General features: G+C 38.3%; 2 protein-coding genes across 2 annotated transcripts; both read left to right on the top strand.

Annotated features, from left to right (window-relative positions):
* The first annotated feature begins 593 nt into the window (after positions 1-593).
* Positions 594-9,494, top strand: LOC125200600 (probable UDP-N-acetylglucosamine--peptide N-acetylglucosaminyltransferase SEC). The gene is made up of 28 exons (XM_048098264.1): positions 594-1,055; positions 1,641-1,786; positions 1,910-2,008; positions 2,097-2,147; positions 2,962-3,078; positions 3,160-3,216; positions 3,320-3,439; positions 3,591-3,653; positions 3,746-3,824; positions 4,093-4,202; positions 4,305-4,358; positions 4,441-4,508; positions 4,612-4,714; positions 4,906-5,108; positions 5,568-5,664; positions 6,734-6,805; positions 6,897-6,973; positions 7,058-7,174; positions 7,281-7,365; positions 7,438-7,605; positions 7,698-7,808; positions 7,945-8,031; positions 8,154-8,281; positions 8,369-8,451; positions 8,535-8,640; positions 8,741-8,887; positions 8,967-9,087; positions 9,179-9,494. Exons 1-28 carry the CDS (start codon positions 884-886, stop codon positions 9,290-9,292), a joined length of 2,955 nt encoding a protein of 984 aa, XP_047954221.1. The 5' UTR covers positions 594-883; the 3' UTR covers positions 9,293-9,494.
* Positions 9,495-10,449: 955 nt separating this feature from the next.
* On the top strand, positions 10,450-17,678 carry LOC125202156 (kinesin-like protein KIN-12B). Its single transcript, XM_048100509.1, has 15 exons — positions 10,450-10,854; positions 10,945-11,082; positions 11,181-11,264; positions 11,394-11,507; positions 11,601-11,660; positions 11,741-11,794; positions 11,891-11,983; positions 12,547-12,642; positions 12,865-13,010; positions 13,355-13,504; positions 13,882-15,067; positions 15,149-15,247; positions 15,333-15,485; positions 15,567-16,358; positions 17,328-17,678. The coding sequence occupies exons 1-15, from the start codon at positions 10,552-10,554 to the stop codon at positions 17,574-17,576; spliced, it is 3,717 nt and encodes a 1,238-aa protein (XP_047956466.1). The 5' UTR covers positions 10,450-10,551; the 3' UTR covers positions 17,577-17,678.
* Positions 17,679-17,855: the final 177 nt, after the last annotated feature.

Genomic DNA, 17,855 nt, shown 5'->3' with positions numbered 1-17,855 from the left:
GAGAGTATTTATAGAAGGAACATGTTGAATTTAAAAATATGTGAAAATCAGCTATGTTATCGTTGGCAATGAAAATTGAAATTTCTGAATTAAAAAAAAAAATGTCCGAGAAAATGTTTCATCGCACACCCAGCGAGTGTCCATCAAATTATGTCGAAGAAAATGTTTCATTACACCATGAGGTCACGGGTTCAAATCTCGCCACCCGTTGGAAGACTTCCGGCCTTAATCCGCAAGCCCGGTCGAGCAGGATTAGTCGGATTCCGCCAAAAAGGCGGGTTCGGTACACCTGTGGTTAAACAAAAAAATGTTTCATTACACACTTCGCGAGTGTCCATCACATACGCATATGACTGGCAACGAAGGGACGACGAGTGAGCCTGGCACGTCTCACTTCACCACGAGCTCCCCTTCCCCGCCACCCCCCTGCAACGGCGTCCGATGCGGTCCCATCACATAGAGACAGGTCGACGAGCCGCGTTGCTGATGCTCTAAGGAAGGACAAATGTGTAATTCCAAGACAGTGATAGAGGAATCGCAGTTAAAGGAGAGTAGGAGAGCAAACCGAAAGCAAAGAACACTGAATCGAGAAAAAGGCATTCATTCTCTCTCTCCTCCTTTTTTCCCTCACACATATATTCCTCTCTCTCCTCCAATTTTCATCCTCCATTCTCTCTCTCTCCAGAGCTGCGAGATGTAATAGTATAAAATTAATTAATCTCCGTTTCTTCTCATGGCAAAACCCTTCTGAAGCTGAATCATCCCCTCCCCCTCTCACCGAAAATCCTATTTTATTGGTTTTGCAAAAATTCAATTTTTGATACGGGCGTGTTTAATTATAATTCCGCGGCGGCGGAGATCGTGATCGGGGGGATCGGCAGTCATGCTGTCGTTGCAGAGCGATCCGCGGCAGTACAGCCTCAGTCTGCAGCAGCTACAGCAGCCCCAGCATGTGGCTAGGGCTCCGTACAATGTCGGCACCGATCATCACCGGGAAGAGTCTTCCCTGGCTCTGGTCTCTTCCAGTAATATCAAGCAAGAGAATTCTCGTGAAGGTTTGATTTTTATAAACATTTGTAGTTTTTTAATTTGTGTTGGAGTTTTTCTGTGCTTTTAGTGGGGGAGTTTCCTAATGTTTGGTTAAAATTAGTGACTTAATTTGCTGTTTTATGAGTTTCTTTTAAGAATTAGGGTTCTGAATTTATTTGTTTTTCCTTTTAATAGGAGAACTATCACCCTTGAGCTAGAACTTTATGATTAGTACCTGGTTAGGTTGAGATCATGTGTGAATTCGGAGAATTCCGGATTTGATTATCTATGCACTCTTCTTTTGGTTGAACCTCTAGGCATCTGTTTTCTCATTGAAGTTGGGTTTAGTTCTTTTATTTATATTTAACCACGGAACCTTTTGAAGCCGCCATTTTTTGTGGGGTTTATCATTTGCCATAGAGAGTTTCTAACTGCAAAAGATTTTCTTTTTCTTATCAAACAATTGTTTTTACGAGCTGTGGAGTTTGATCAAACATTGCTCTGATTCCGATTTTTTGTGCTTTGATTTTGTTGCTCTAAATGCAAGTGCTTCAACATTGAGCTTGGAGATAATTTAACTTTTAACATAGTTCTTCTTTCCACTAATGCAGTTGATGAAGACACACTCTTGACCCTTGCTCATCAAAATTATAAAGCTGGAAATTATAAGCAGGCACTAGAGCACAGCAAGACTGTCTATGAGAGAAACCCACGTCGCACCGACAACCTTCTTCTGTTGGGTGCAACCTATTATCAGGTTGCTATTTGGCTACTTTAATTTTTGCCTAATTATCTAATTCTTGCCTATATCCTCTTGGAACCAGCTCCTGGATCTGAAAAGCAGACATCTGGATCTTATTTTGTGATTTTCTTTTGTCAGTTGCATGACTTTGATACATGTGTTGCAAAGAATGAAGAGGCTCTTAGAATTGATCCACAGTTTGCTGAGTGCTATGGAAATATGGCTAATGCTTGGAAGGTGCTCCATTTGATGTTTTGCAATCTTCTTAGTAGGTTGGATGTGGATTAATGGAGATGTTAAATATGTTGCTCATGTTTTCTGACAGGAAAAAGGAAACATCGATGTTGCAATTCGCTATTACTTGATTGCAATTGAGGTTTGTCTTCCTTTGGCGTTCAGTTTTAGTTTGATTTATTTACATAATCTCCAGTTTGGTAGGAGTGAATAGAATTATATGAGTGAAAAAATATACAACAATTTGATTCTTCTTGGAATTTTCCTTGACTTTCCAGCTTCTCATGATCCGCCCCCTTTGATTTTCCCGAAAACTGATATTCACAAATTCCATTTTGTGTACAGTCACTGGTATTCTTTTTTCCCCGTAATCATCTTATAAGTATACTGGAAGAAACTTAGTAAGACTTTTGTACTATTGAATATTGATTATCACTAGATAGCTTTATAGATCAGATGTCTTCTTTATTTCTTCCTTTATCTGAATGTTACCAGTGTCCCTCTGAGCAATTGCACTCACATAACCATCCTTTCTGAAATTATGATATAATTAGCTGAAAGTATTGAAAAAAATGTCATGCTTCTAGTGTGAGAACCTTATGGAAGTGAAGTTTCAAAATCTTACAATTTCACTGAAATTTTCTCGAGTTAAATCACTGATAAGATGCTCCCGTAATCTTCTGATAATCAAGGTAGGAACTTGTAGTTTGGTGTTCTTCCTTAGATTCTCCTGCATCAATTACATTAATCATTAGGTCCACTTCCTTTGACTGAGTAAGTGCTCTTGACAACTTTTTCTTTATTGTAGCCATATGGTTTCTTGGCTCTGTCTCATTATAGATTTTAGATGCTCATTCTAAATATGTAATATGATATGTTAAGCCTACAAGGATGAGGTAGTAGGAAATATATTGGACTTGCATAAATAACTTCATTTCTGAACAATTGACTTGCAGCTCCGGCCTAATTTTGCTGATGCATGGTCAAATTTAGCTAGTGCTTACATGCGTAAGGGAAGGTTCACCGAGGCTGCTCAATGTTGTCGTCAAGCACTTGCTCTAAATCCACGATTGGTAATTCTCATTTTAGGTTTGTCTACTGTTATTTCTTAGATTTTGTTTCTTCTAATATTTATTTAAAATTATTTTCCTTAGGTTGATGCCCATAGTAATCTGGGAAATCTGATGAAAGCTCAAGGTTTGGTGCAAGAGGTACGTCAGCAGATGGGACAATTTTTTTCCATCTAGCATGTTTCCTTGATGTATTGTTTTCCATCATTTCAGACGTTTTGATGCTATGTTTCCTTTTTCTCAGGCATACAATTGTTATTTGGATGCTCTTGGAATACAGCCAACTTTTGCTATTGCATGGTCCAATCTTGCTGGTCTTTTTATGGAAGCTGGTGATCTTAACCGGGCCTTGCAATACTACAAGGTAAGGACAACCAGTTTAGTCCTTTTGGATTTGATCTTTTTCCTGGACTCACTGTGTATATGCATGCATATGTTCTCCTTTGTTTTGGATATGGTTGGGTTGGTGGCATTTTCTTATGTGCTCTTCTCACTGTTTTTCATGGTACATCCAGGAAGCCGTTAAGTTGAAGCCAAATTTCTCTGATGCCTACTTAAATCTGGGAAATGTTTACAAGGTTAGATATTTTTTATTCTTTATGCTCGTACGGTTGTATAGCTGCAAAGGGCAAGATTATGGAGAAAGACGAGTCCTTTTTATGTTCCCTAGGCCTTAGGAATGCCACAAGAGTCTATTGTATGCTACCAAAGAGCCCTGCAGTCAAGACCAGACAGCGCTATGGCTTTTGGTGAGTGATTCAATCTTTCTTTAGAATGTTAAATTTTCCATACTATTCTCTTGTTTGATAAGGGGTAGGTCCCCTCCCCCCAAAGATACCATGTGGGTCACCTTAACTATTGTATTGTCGTGAATTTTTTTTCATCTTTTTTGGTGGCCTTGGCCTAGATGACATATAATGACATAATAGTTCACAGAACTGTTAGCAAATGCCGTAATTGAGCAGAAGTGCTTCCTATAATCGTTTCGTGAGTTTTGATTTTATGAGCTTACTGCAGGTAACTTGGCCAGTGTATATTATGAGCAGAGTAACCTTGATATGGCAATACTTAACTACAAGCGAGCTATTGCCTGTGATGCTGGATTTTTGGAGGCATACAATAATCTGGTCTGAAGTCTGTTTTAAAGCTCCACCTACCTAGTTATATTCCTTTTGGTGAAATTCTCAAGCACTTTAGCTGATTATTCTGTTTTGGATTTTGATTGCCAGGGTAATGCATTGAAAGATGCTGGAAGAGTAGAAGAAGCAACTCATTGCTATCGAGTTAGTTTCTGTTCAGTTATATTAAAATGTTTGTTATGTAATTGATCTCTGCAAGCGCTAATTATGCTGTTTGCTTATGCAGCAATGTCTGTCTCTTCAACCTAGTCACCCACAAGCCCTTACAAATCTTGGAAATATTTACATGGAGTGGTATGTTTGATATCTATGGACTAACTTTTGCAGATTGCATAGACTGTTTTCTTTTACTCTAGCTGGATTGTTGGTCATGACATCTGTCTTCTGCATGTTAAAGGAACATGATGAGTGCTGCTGCTCAATGCTACAAGGCAACATTAACTGTTACCACAGGGCTGTCTGCTCCTTTCAATAATTTAGCCATAATATACAAACAACAGGTATGGAGTCATCATTTTCCTTTCGTATAATTTTAACATGTATTAACAAAGTTGATACAATTCAAAGTTGTTTTTTCTTTTGTTACAAGTTCTTCTTGTAGGATAGGATTGAATGATATTGATTTGTCAATCACACCATAGCATGGTCTTGATGAGGGAACTGCCACTAACATTGTTTAGCTGAATTACAGGGTAATTATCCCGATGCAATATCCTGCTACAATGAGGTCCTTAGAATTGATCCACTGGCTGTTGATGGGCTTGTCAATCGGGGAAATACTTACAAAGAAATTGGAAGAGTGAATGAAGCCATTCAAGATTATATGCGTGCTATTACCATCCGACCGAGCATGGCTGAGGCTCATGCTAATTTAGCTTCGGCTTACAAGGATAGGTACATCTTTTATGTCCCTTCCAGCAGATGTTTGAATTAGTTGCACAGGTCTAGCTGTATATGCCTTGCTTGCTACCTTCAGTGCTTTTTGGAAGCAAAATCTGCATGTACACATATAATCGCCAGAATGATACATATTTGTCCGAATTGAGAATGATACATAAATATGAATGGTGCATGCATACTTTTTCTCTCAAATTTTTTATGTGTGTAATTTACTGTGTACATGCATGTGTGATTCTTATTAATGTGTCATTCTAGCTTCCCACGTTAAATACACTTCTTACTGCTGTGTGTGTATATATATAGATGCTCCTGGATATCCATTTCTCTACAAATTTGGGCTTGTATGTGGTTCACTAATTATATGTTTCTAAAAAATCTTTGGCTTGTATGTGGTTGATTTGTAATTTAGTATATGGCATATGCTTTACATGCCTTTCTTTGGGGTACCTGTAGTGGACATGTAGAAGCTGCAATTAAGAGCTATAAGCATGCATTGGCATTGCGTCCAGATTTTCCAGAGGCAACTTGCAACCTTCTTCACACATTGCAGGTACATGAAATTTCATGTTCTCTATGTCCTTTCTTGAAGTTTTTATTAATTAAAAGTGTAAAGCATCTAGATGGAGTGGCCATCCTCTACATGGGCATCTGCTTCTGTTTGTTTCATTCTAGTTAATATTCCTGAATTCTACATGCACATTTTGCAAATTGCTTATGTGAGAGGTTTGCTCTCATCCCAATTTGGTGGAACTGGTGAAAGCTACTTAAAAATATTATGTCCAGCTAATAGTCTTGGAATGATGCAATTCAATGGTCCAGTTTTATTGTAAGGTTCGTGGACTGGGTGGGTGGTGTTTGTAAAAGTGAGGAACCAACGTATTTTTTGTGCATAATGTCCGGCGATGATGTCTTTGCTAATCCATTCAGGGTATCTCATGGAAGACATACCATATCTTGGGCTATTTTTATGCACACTGATTGATGTACACTGTGAGACGTGCCCTGGCATAATTTTAAACCAATGTAATAGTGAAATTGTGATGCATTAAAGGGAACTCAGTGTGTTAGTAGAAGCTATGAATTTTTTAAGACTAAATTGATGAGCGCAAGGATTTTCTGTTTGTCCTATATGATAGAAATCCATGGGTTCCATCCTAAAACCAATTGGTGATAGGAGGAGGGGCCCATGAGACTTATATAGTGGATTAAGCTCTTTTAGTACACCGATGTGGGATATTGTTACATTCATTTTATGTTTCAATTGCCAACACTATATGCTTGCAAGAGCAGGTCCTAATAATCAAAACTTGTGGTGTGTTGAGCAGGATAGGGAGCTGATTTTATTATATTATTCAACGGTTCCTATTTGCACTTCTCAACATTTGAATTTCCATACTGGACGATGTACCATATTATTAAGCATACTATAGTTGTCACTACGTGTTATAATTCATTTGATTCTGTGATTCGTTCAGCCTTGTTTAGCTTGTTAATGCATAGAATTCTCGCATGATTTTGCAAAATATTTGGAACTGTATGGTGTATGTCTCTTTTTTGTTTTATTTAGTGGCTAGTTGGTCTTTCTCTAATATGATTATCTTGAATGAAATTCACCTCAGTGCGTGTGCGACTGGGAAGATCGGGACAAGATGTTTGCTGAAGTTGAAGGGATACTTAGAAGACAGATAAAGGTATTGCTAAATCTTTACAATCAGACTATCTACTATATGGACTTATATAGACATTCATTGTATTTATCACGTGCCTTTGTATTTATTGCAGATGTCAGTTATTCCAAGTGTGCAGCCTTTCCATGCAATAGCTTATCCCCTTGACCCCATGCTCGCTCTTGAAATCAGGTAAGGGGACTTCACTACTCTTTCAGTTGGACATTCTCTAATTCTTTTGTAAACTTTGTAACTCGGAGGTTTTACTACATGCAGTTGGAAATATGCTGCACACTGTACTGTTGTCGCATCCCGATACTCACTTCCTCCTTTTAACCATCCATCTCCACTACCAATACGGGGTGGGGGCAGGAATGGCCGGTTAAGAGTAGGGTAAGTTCATTGACAATTTCTATTGTGCTGCAGAAGTACCATCCTATTTCTGACTGTGACTGATATTAATAAACTTCTCTTCTTTAATGTTTTCCGTATCTCACAGATATGTGAGCAGCGACTTTGGTAACCACCCTTTGTCACATCTTATGGGTTCAGTGTTTGGCATGCATGACAAAGATAATGTTGAGGTTAGTGTGTTATGTACTTAAATTGTTTAATTTCTGGTTTCTCTCGATGCTATAAGATTTTTATAATTGTAGGTTTTCTGCTATGCATTGAGTCCAAATGATGGTTCTGAATGGAGGCTAAGAATCCAATCAGAAGCTGAGCATTTTATTGACGTGTCATCCATGGCATCTGATACTATTGCAAGGATGATTAACGAGAATCAGATTCAGATTCTCATTAACCTCAATGGCTACACTAAGGTATCAAACATATTATGTTGGTCATCTTCTTTGTTTGCTTTCTGGATTGAATCCTGAGTGAGATAATGAATGTTTTGTTTGCATATCTTCAGGGGGCAAGAAATGAAATATTTTCCATGCAGCCTGCTCCTATTCAGGTTTCATACATGGGATTTCCTGGGACCACAGGAGCAAACTACATACATTATTTGGTTACTGATGAGGTAACATACTCATAGTGGTATCAGCTTTGTTTGTATTGGAATCTGATACGTATCGTCCCCTAGCTTCCAAGTGCTGTTCTTGACCTTGATTTAATGTTTCTTGGGTCTCCCTAACTGTGCCCTGTTTTCATTGCAGTTTGTGTCTCCTATGTGTTATGCAAATATATATTCTGAAAAGATTGTCCATCTTCCTCATTGCTACTTTGTGAACGACTATAAGCAGGTAAACATTGAGATATTCTCTCTTTCCTTTTTTGCTTTTCCTAGAAAAACTATTCTTGTTTTCATTTGTCAGCCGAGCTGTATATATATTTTGCAACTCTCACCCGTTGTAATATCTTTTAGAAAAACCTGGATGTACTGGATCCGAACTGCCAACCTAAGAGGTCAGACTATGGGTTGCCTGAGGACAAATTTATATTTGCCTGTTTCAATCAACTTTACAAGATGGATCCCGAGATTTTTACAACCTGGTATATATGGTCAAATTGTTTTTATGTTAATAAATCACCATCTTACAATCCAATGATGTGCTTAAGAATGCTCATTAATGTGTTCAGGTGCAATATTCTTAAGCGTGTACCAAACAGTGCGCTTTGGCTTCTCAAATTTCCAGCTGCAGGAGAAATGAGGCTCCGTGCTTGTAAGTTCACCTGTACCTGGATTATGTTAAAGATAGATGTTTCAGTAAGATGACATATCCTAAAACTTTTACTCCTTATACAGATGCTGCTGCACAGGGAGTGCAGCCCGACCAAATAATATTCACAGACGTGGCAATGAAACAGGAGCACATAAGGCGCAGTTCATTAGCAGACCTCTTTCTCGATACGTATGGTTCTTTTATTTTTCTTGATAAGACTAACTATTATCTCTGTTTAAACCTCCTGCCTGTTGTAATATCATGTTGATTCTGCTTTATCGTTAAATAGGCCACTTTGCAATGCACATACAACTGGGACAGATGTTCTTTGGGCTGGTCTACCAATGGTTACGCTTCCTCTTGAGAAAATGGCTACTAGAGTCGCTGGTTCACTTTGTTTGGCTACCGGACTTGGGGATGAGATGATTGTGAAGAGGTAAGTGTCTCAACTCTTTTTCGGGTTTGTAATGAAAGGACAACTTTGACTGATGTGCCTTGTTGTTTAACACGATTAGTATGAAAGAGTATGAAGAGAAGGCAGTTTCTTTGGCACTGAATCGCGAAAAGCTTGAAGATCTTACCAAGAGGCTGAAGGCGGCACGCCTAACCTGTCCTCTTTTCGACACTACACGCTGGGTTAGTAGCACCACCATCACCCTTAATCTATTTTGTTGCGAATCATTGAACGCACATCGTTTAAGTTGACCTCGGATGATATATGGATCAGGTGAGAAACTTGGAGCGTTCTTACTTCAAGATGTGGAATCTGCACTGCTCAGGGCAGCAGCCTCAGCACTTCAAAGTCGTGGAGAATGACTCGGAATTCCCTTATGACAAGTAGATGTATACGAAAAGAGAGAAGAGAAACGAAAACGGCATTGTAGATAAAGAAAGAGATTCATTTCAAGGCTTTACTGCTGTTGTCTGAATTGGCCCCAGACTATACTGTACCAATATCCTCATGACCCTGATATGTCATGGTAATGGCTACACATTTCAATCATGAAATACAGAAAAAACCGACTGTTGTTCGTCTTGGTTAACACCATTTTTTCTGAAGAATTCGCGCCTCGTCTACTGCTGATCACGCGTAGGCTTCTAAGGCGTAAGAGCAGCATGAGATGGGGTGTCTTGATTCACTGATATACTGACATAATTTCATTTTAGTAAAGCTAGCCACATACACTTTCATGTAAATATGCCATAGTTGGCAACAAAAACTTGAAGCCCAATTCAAAGGCCAACCAAACACATGGTTTTTATATATAAACTTCACAAATTTTGTTGATACCTCATACTCAGTAAACTTGATTCTATTTTGGAAATCAAGTGATAAAAAGCTTAGATTTTTTTTAAAAAGTTTATAATTTATTTGAATATTAAGTTAAAACAAAAAAAAACTCAACATTAACTAATTCATTTAAAACCGGATTCGGTCCGATTTAGCATATTAAACCAGTTGTGTGTCGAGCCTTTCTAAACCACTTGAATTATAGGATGAGTCTGATCCATTCGATTGGGGTTTGAGATGCAACGAGGTAGAGTCACCCCATCCGTACACACACAGGGGCAACAAATGATAACGAGTCAACAAGATGACTTTCATCGTATCACGGATTTCGTTTCTTAGACCTATCACTGTTTATAAAAGAAAAGACGATGACTTGTGTGATTAATCAAACACCATAATCCCTTCATAATTTGTTAACATTAAAGAATGTCACCTTCTCAAATAAATATGAAATAAAAATCTTAACCATCATTAAGTTATTAAGTTTCAAATTTCTAATAATTTGACTTTTCTTCAATATGAAACGTGTGTTGTTTCTTTCTAAAACAATATTCATATTTTAAATCTATCCATTAACCTTAATAAAGCAATTTAAGAAATAAAATAAACTTAATTATGAGTTTTTAAAATAAATGGGTCCCGCCGCAAACGTTCATCTTCATCAGATCCAAAAGCTGAAAATAAAAATGATTTTCTACTGATTTCAATTCAAATTCTCCCTCTTCTCTCTCTTCCCAACGGCTACTCTCTCTCTCTCTAACTTCTTCACTCAGACATAGAGCTTCTTTCACCATACTTCAGTCTTCACGATGAAGAATTTCATGGCGCCTAGAAATCAGATCATGAGAGAGAACAATGAAAACATTGCAGCATCACCGAACCCTAAATCGAAGCCGACTACGCCGAACCCTAATCGGAAGCTCAAATCCAGCAAAGAGAATGCACCTCCGACGCCGGCGTCGGATCCGAATTCAATGGCGCCGCCTCCATCCCCGGCCAAGCTGAAGAGCGCACTCCCGCCGCGTCCGCCTCTCAAGCGCAAGCTCAGCATCGAGTCTGCGGCAGCTGATAACGCTGCGCCTGCCGCGAATTCATTGGATTCCGGCGTGAAGGTGCGAATTTATTGTTTTTCACTGCATTTCCCCAAATCCGTTGTATCCGAAGAGGTTTGCTGCTAATTTGTGGTATATTGTGTAAAATAGGTGATTGTGCGTGTGAGGCCACCAAACACTGAGGAAGAAGACGCAGGGGGTGTAATTCAGAAAAAATCCCTAGATTCGTTAACAATATCAGGTCAAACATTTACGTTTGACTCAATAGCTGATATTCATTCAAAACAGGTAAGATCTACATTATTCTTGTTGAATTGAGCTTGGAACTGCACGAAATGTTGCATATGGATAACTGATGAAGCTTTGTTTTGGAATATTTATTGCAGAGTGACATATTCGAGCTTGTAGGTGCACCACTGGTTGAGAATTGTCTTGCGGGATTTAATAGCTCCGTCTTTGCATATGGACAGGTATGTTCATGTCTACTTCTGGAACTTCTGTTAGTTTTTTCCTTCTATAAAAAAATGCATACTGCTTCTTCAGCATGAACTTGTTTGTGTATGATGATTTTTATACATTTAAACCAATTGATCTATCAGACTGGAAGTGGGAAGACGTACACGATCTGGGGTGCATCCAATGCCTTGTTGGAGGAAGATGGGCAAGGCCTAGCGCCACGTGTGTTTCACCGACTCTTTGAACGGATTGATGAGGTATTTCTAGATTATATACTGCAGCAAATTCGAAAAACTCAATGCAAGGTTATTTACTTAATTTATCAAGGATGTAATGTCTTTTCATTGCAGGAACAGAACAAGCAAGCTGACAGAGACCTGGTTTATATGTGTCGCTGCTCTTTCCTTGAGGTTGGTCATTATGATCCTCTGTTTTCTGCATAATATTATCTAACCTTTGTCATTACCTAATCTAAATTTCATGTAAACAGATCTATAATGAACAAATAACGGATTTATTGGATCCAAGCCAGAAGAACCTTCAGGTAAAGAAACATACTACTCCATAGTTTATAAAAAAAAAAGTCAGTATGTTGTCTAATTATCCATATGTAATACTTTTTTTGTATTTCTCATTTCAGATTAGAGAAGATGCAAAAACTGGTGTTTATGTCGAAAATTTAAGAGAGGAGTGTGTATCTTCAATGAAGGATGTGTCACAACTGCTGATAAAGGTTTGGTGATGTTTTTTGGAGTCTTCATCTCAAATAACATATTTCAGTAACCTAAGGATATAGTAATACAGACTGTTTCAGCATTTCAACAAAGCATGCGTTTGATTGGATTCTATTCTTGTGAATGCTTATGGAAACTATTTTACCTATCAAATAACTTTGGGAATGTTGACCTAAGATTTAAATTTATTTTATTTCTGTCATGATCTTGTAAAATCATGGGCAGCAGCAAGTTTTTTATTGGTAGATATGGATGATGCAAGTTTTCTTAGAGTGCTTGTATGCAACGGGTGAACTGTATCCGTCTAGTCTAGACCACCGATTAATAGATAAGTCAACTAATGTCAATGTTTTCTTTACCAAAGAAAAAGGATTTCGGAGGAGATCCTAGAGGTTCACTAGGAACGGCTGCTATGTCATACTCGTGTCTTAATCCTACTCTCGCCTCATATTCAAAGATTGCTAGTTCTAAAATTTTCGTTTGACTTTCAGAATTACTTATTCCATATGTAAATTGAATACTTTGTCGGCATTCCTCTCATTTTGGATTCTTATCTTCACAGGGATTGTCAAACCGGAGAACCGGCGCTACATCTGTAAATGCAGAAAGTTCTCGTTCTCACAGTGTTTTCACTTGTTTGGTTGAATCACGTGGCAAGGTAGTGGTGTCCCTGAACTGAAAATTTGTTCCTTGTTGAAGTTAAAAGCAGTCTCTAGATTGAATGTTTGAGAGTTGATGAACAAAGGATAAATTCTCTGCTGGCTCTGCAAGAAACTGAAAATCCATAATTTGTTTTCTTTTTGTTTCCTTTGATTGATCACATGTTGGCTGTTCCTTGGGATCTTCTGCTAAACATGAACTTATCATATATCTATTACAGAGTGCAGCTGATGGTTTAACCCGGTTGCAAATGAGCAGAATCAATTTTGTTGATCTTGCTGGTTCTGAGAGACAAAAGCAAACAGGTGCAGCTGGAGAACGCTTGAAGGAAGCAGGGAACATTAACCGTTCGCTTTCGCAGCTAGGGTATGGTTTTCAGTATTAATCATTTGGGTACATTTAAATGTTTGTGTGTACAAGAACTGATCAATACTGTTTGATTTATACAACTGTGACATAAATCGTTATTTGTGAAGGTCAGTATATGTGTTTTCATTAAGGCTGCTTACACTCTTTTCTGTGTTGATTCTAGTCTGGTGCTTGAACATGCTTTTAAAGTTTAGAGTATTTTTACCCTAATTTGCATAATTATCATCGCATTTTTTGTATTCATCTGTCAGTTTTCTTATGTCCATGTGTTGGTATTACTGTAAAGTGAGTTATTATTAATAATTATATATGGCTGATTGTGTTTTCATTATGAATTGTAGGAATTTAATAAATATTCTGGCAGAAGTTTCCCAGACAGGAAAACAAAGGCACATTCCTTACAGGGATTCAAAGTTGACTTTCCTGCTACAGGAATCACTTGGAGGGAATGCAAAGTTGGCGATGATATGTGCCATTTCTCCATCTCAAAGGTAATATCTGGGGCCTCAATATGAGTTTTAAAATGAATCTACTCTACCATAGGATGATCTTGAATAAACTTTTAAAAAAATGTCAGAGTATATTGTATTGTTGTTGTGGTAGAGGCTGTAGGTACTACAGGAATTTATGTTAATGATATGATCTATTGGTAAAAAGTAGTGAAGACATGGGAATATGAAACCCATAGAGAGGGAGAGAAGGGAGCAATGTGAAAACTGGAAAGTAAAAAAAACAGGGAGCAGTAACCACCTGGTATTTTAAATTGAGTTGGTTACAACCCAAAGACCCATAAAAATTAGTAGAAAAAACTGAACTGCTTATGTTGTTTAATTTCCTATATCACTTATACCTAATTTCCTTTTGGCAGCTGTAAGAGTGAGACTCTCAGTACTCTGCGATTTGCCCAAAGAGCTAAAGCAATCAAGAACAAAGCAATTGTTAATGAGGAGATGCAGGAAGATGTAAATGTGTTGAGAAAAGTCATTCGGCAATTGAGAGATGAATTGCACCGAATGAAGTCCAATCAAGATCAAACTGGAGCTAATGCAACTGGCTGGAATGCTAGGAGAAGTTTGAATCTCCTAAAGTTCAGCCTCAACCGGCCAATGATGTTGCCTCGTGTTGAGGATGATAGTGATGAAGAAATGGAAATAGTGGATACAGATGAAACAATGTCGTTGATCTGTGAAGAAACATGTGCCTCATCTCCTGAACGAGGGTCAGGAGATGCAGATGTTGATATGGAAGATGAATCTACTGTCATAAACAATAGGATAACAGGGAACCCAGAGATATCTCCTGAGACAATGTCAGAGATACCATCGGAGGATGGTATGGGTGGACAGCCTGAAAATGGAGATCTTGCATCCTTAGTTTGTGAAAATTTGCCTGATAATGGTATTTCAATCACTCCTGTGGATCAACGCACCTCGCCAAATAATTTTGAAGATAGAGCAAATACATGTGATATGTCCACAAAATGCAATGAAGATGCTACTGCTTCTGATCTTGGTATTATTCCAATTGATGTGCCACCTGTTCTAAAGTCACCTGCTCCTAGTCTTTCACCCAGAGTGACCAGTAGCAGGAAAAGTCTCAGGTCCTCATCGACCATAACTGCTTCTCAGAGTAACTTCAATGCTTCTAATGCATCTGTTGCAAAGCCTGCCAGTAACATCCTTTTGAACTCTCAATCTACTAGAAAATCTTGCTTTGCTTCAACCGAACAGTTAGCTGCTACTCTCCAGCAAGGACTTGAAATAATCCAGAGTCAGCGCCTTACTCCTGCAATGCGACGCTCATCATTTAGATTCTCTTGCATGCCAGCTGATTTTAAAGCAGTCGTACCTGTTGTCAAAGTTGATGTTGGTGTTCAAACACTTTCTCATGATGAAAAATCAATAGACAAGGATACAGAAGAATTCCTATGCAGTAAGTGCATGACTAGAATCTGTGAGGAAGAGGCCTTAAATAACGATGATGCTCAAAATATGCAGCTAGTACCTATTAATGAGTCATCGTCGTGTGCTACACACAACAAATTAGTTCCAAAAGTATGTCAGCTTGTCACTGTTGCATTGTTTACACCCTTCTACTTTTCAAATTCTTACATGTGCTGTTCAAACATCTTTCAGGCAGTGGAAAAGGTGTTGGCTGGAGCTATCCGCAGAGAGATGGCGTTGGAAGAGTTTTGTGCAAAACAAACCTCTGAGATCACGCACCTTAATCGTTTGGTACATTTGTCAAGTAATCTGGGATATACACTATTTGAATTGCAACTAAAACTGATACAATTTTTATTCCCGAACATGTTTACAGGTCCAACAATACAAACATGAGAGAGAGTGCAATGCCATAATTGGTCAAACTCGTGAGGATAAAATTGCTCGGCTTGAAAGCCTTATGGATGGAATATTGCCCACTGAGGAGTTCATGGAGGAGGAATTCTTGTCATTAGCTCATGAACATAAGGTAGACCATATATTTCTTGGAAGTCCATTGGAATATGAAAAAATCTATGTCATTTGTCTGAATTTGGACTTATATTTGCAGATTCTTCGGGAAAAATATGATAATCATCCAGATGTTTTAAGAACACAAGTTGAGTATAAAAGAGTTCAAGATGAATTGGAACGATATCAAAATTTCTTTGATTTAGGTGAAAGGGATGTTTTGATTGAGGAGATACAAGACTTGAGAGCTCAACTAAAATATTATCTAGATTCTACAGCAAAGATATCAAAACGAGAAACTGCTCTTATACAGCTTGCTTCCTGTGAGCCTAAAGTTGCTCTTGATCCATCTGCTACTCATACAACAGAAAGTCCAGAGGAGAGACTTCAGCAGGAGAGAATCCAATGGACTGAAGCAGAGAGCAAATGGATTTCCCTTGTAGATGAACTTAGAATGGAACTTGAAGCCAACCAGTCAATCTGTCAAAGACAAAAGCAAGAACTTGAAATGGAAAAGAAGTGTTCAGAAGAGCTAAAAGAGGCAATGCAGATGGCAATGGAAGGCCATGCACGGATGCTTGAGCAATATGTTGATCTTGAAGAGAAACACATCCAATTACTTGGAAGACATAGAAGGATCCAAGACGGAATCGAGGATGTCAAGAAAGCAGCAGCAAAGGCAGGGGTAAGAAATGCTGAATCAAAATTCATCAATGCTCTAGCAGCTGAAATTTCAGTGCTTAGAGCGGAAAGAGAAAAGGAGAGGCGACATTTTAGAGATGAAAATAGAGGGCTTCAGGCCCAGTTGAGAGACACAGCAGAAGCTGTTCAAGCGGCTGGGGAATTACTTGTTCGGCTTAAAGAAGCAGATGAAGCCATGGCTGCTGCAGAGGTGAGTTTGGACTTTACCAACATCTTGTCCGTATTGATGATCTTTTACGTTTTAAGTCTTGGTCTAATATAACTAACTAACTTGGATGGACTTATGTTCAATCCATCTCTCATTTTGGCTTGACAAGGAAAAAATTGAAAAGAATAAAATAAAGATGTTTGAAACCTTGTTTGCTTTCCCCTTTAGTTGTACTTTGCCGTACAGCACATCAATCTTTGGGTCATCTCTAATTCATGTGCACGTTCTTCTTGTCTCTTCATACTAGAGAGTTCAACCCATTGTCAATTTGGCAAATGAAGAAAACAGTAGAAAAAATAACTATATATACTTGATAAATATGTGTAAAATTGGTTTTTCCCCTTAGTGCAGGCTTCTTCATTTTTCAAAACTTTTGGGTCATCCAGTTCATGTGCACATTCTTCTCATGATCTCATCTCATATTGCTTTAGGCAACTGAGTGTATTGCTCAGGGATTAACTCCACCTATCAAGAAACTCTGCATTTCCATAAAATAATTTTTAACTTTTGACCATAAGGACTTCTTGCTATTACCTAATTGGACTTGCATAGTTTTCTAAGAACGTGTCATTTAAGTTTGATTATACTGCGACGGCCCTTTAATGTCCCAATGAGTTTCAGATGATTCTTATATATTGATTCATAGGGAAAATTTTCTTTGGCTAGTCTCTGCTGTATATGTAGTGAATTTTAATGATCAGTTTCCTCTCACATTGTCAGTTCCTTGTATTGTTACTGACCATTGTAATGTTCTCCCATTAGTTTTTGAAATGTATATCTAGTGAATTTTGAAATGACAGTTCCCAACTGTCACGAAACTTGTTCCTTGTATTGTTACTGACCATTGCATTTTCTCCCATTAGTTTTTACATGATTCATCGTCATTCATCGTCAATGTTATCTCAAACACGACATTAATGCAAGAAACTGACGCGTTTTTTGAACATGCAGAAACGAGCTATAGTGGCAGAGCTGGAGACTGAGAGTGCCTACAAAGAGATTGAGAAATTAAACAAGCTGCTAGTAGCCCCCCACTTGCCTGAAGAAGATAAGCATGTCGGCGTCCAAAATCACGTAGCAGATGACGATCGCCACGAAGCAGATGACGACCAGCAATGGCGACAGGCATTCGCCCCATCCTACGGTGTTGAAGAAGAGCCCCCGTCATGGTTCTCAGGTTATGACCGTTGCAACATATAAAAACTCATAAATTCTTTTGTTTCCAATATGACATTATGTGGTCCATTGTTTGTATGTAACAAACGCAGTTTGCCAGATATATAGATATAAAAATGTTATTCCTCCCGCGACCCAATCTGATTTGAAATTTGAAATGTGCTGATGGAATTGAGAACTCATTTACTGCTTGTGTTGGGTGTGAATTGAGGGAGTTAGAGACAAGGTGTTTTAAGTGCAGGAAATGCAATGTTTGTATGGTATGGATAGTGTGGGCCCAATTAGTGAGACAAATGGGACATG

Source organism: Salvia hispanica, chromosome 1, assembly GCF_023119035.1.
Source record: "Salvia hispanica cultivar TCC Black 2014 chromosome 1, UniMelb_Shisp_WGS_1.0, whole genome shotgun sequence".
Taxonomy (NCBI): Eukaryota; Viridiplantae; Streptophyta; class Magnoliopsida; order Lamiales; family Lamiaceae; genus Salvia; species Salvia hispanica.
This window is presented reverse-complemented; position numbering and strand designations above follow the sequence as displayed.

What these genes read in the sequence shown, in the direction of transcription:
- LOC125202156 (XM_048100509.1), top strand. Translation starts at nt 10,552, where the DNA reads ATGAAGAATTTCATGGCGCCTAGAAATCAGATCATGAGAGAGAACAAT. An exon ending in GTCGCTGCTCTTTCCTTGAG is followed by an intron (nt 11,661 to 11,740) that starts GTTGGTCATTAT and finishes TCATGTAAACAG; the next exon opens with ATCTATAATGAACAAATAAC. An exon ending in CAAGCCAGAAGAACCTTCAG is followed by an intron (nt 11,795 to 11,890) that starts GTAAAGAAACAT and finishes TTCTCATTTCAG; the next exon opens with ATTAGAGAAGATGCAAAAAC.
- LOC125200600 (XM_048098264.1), top strand. Translation starts at nt 884, where the DNA reads ATGCTGTCGTTGCAGAGCGATCCGCGGCAGTACAGCCTCAGTCTGCAG. An exon ending in TGGGTGCAACCTATTATCAG is followed by an intron (nt 1,787 to 1,909) that starts GTTGCTATTTGG and finishes TTCTTTTGTCAG; the next exon opens with TTGCATGACTTTGATACATG. An exon ending in ATTACTTGATTGCAATTGAG is followed by an intron (nt 2,148 to 2,961) that starts GTTTGTCTTCCT and finishes ATTGACTTGCAG; the next exon opens with CTCCGGCCTAATTTTGCTGA.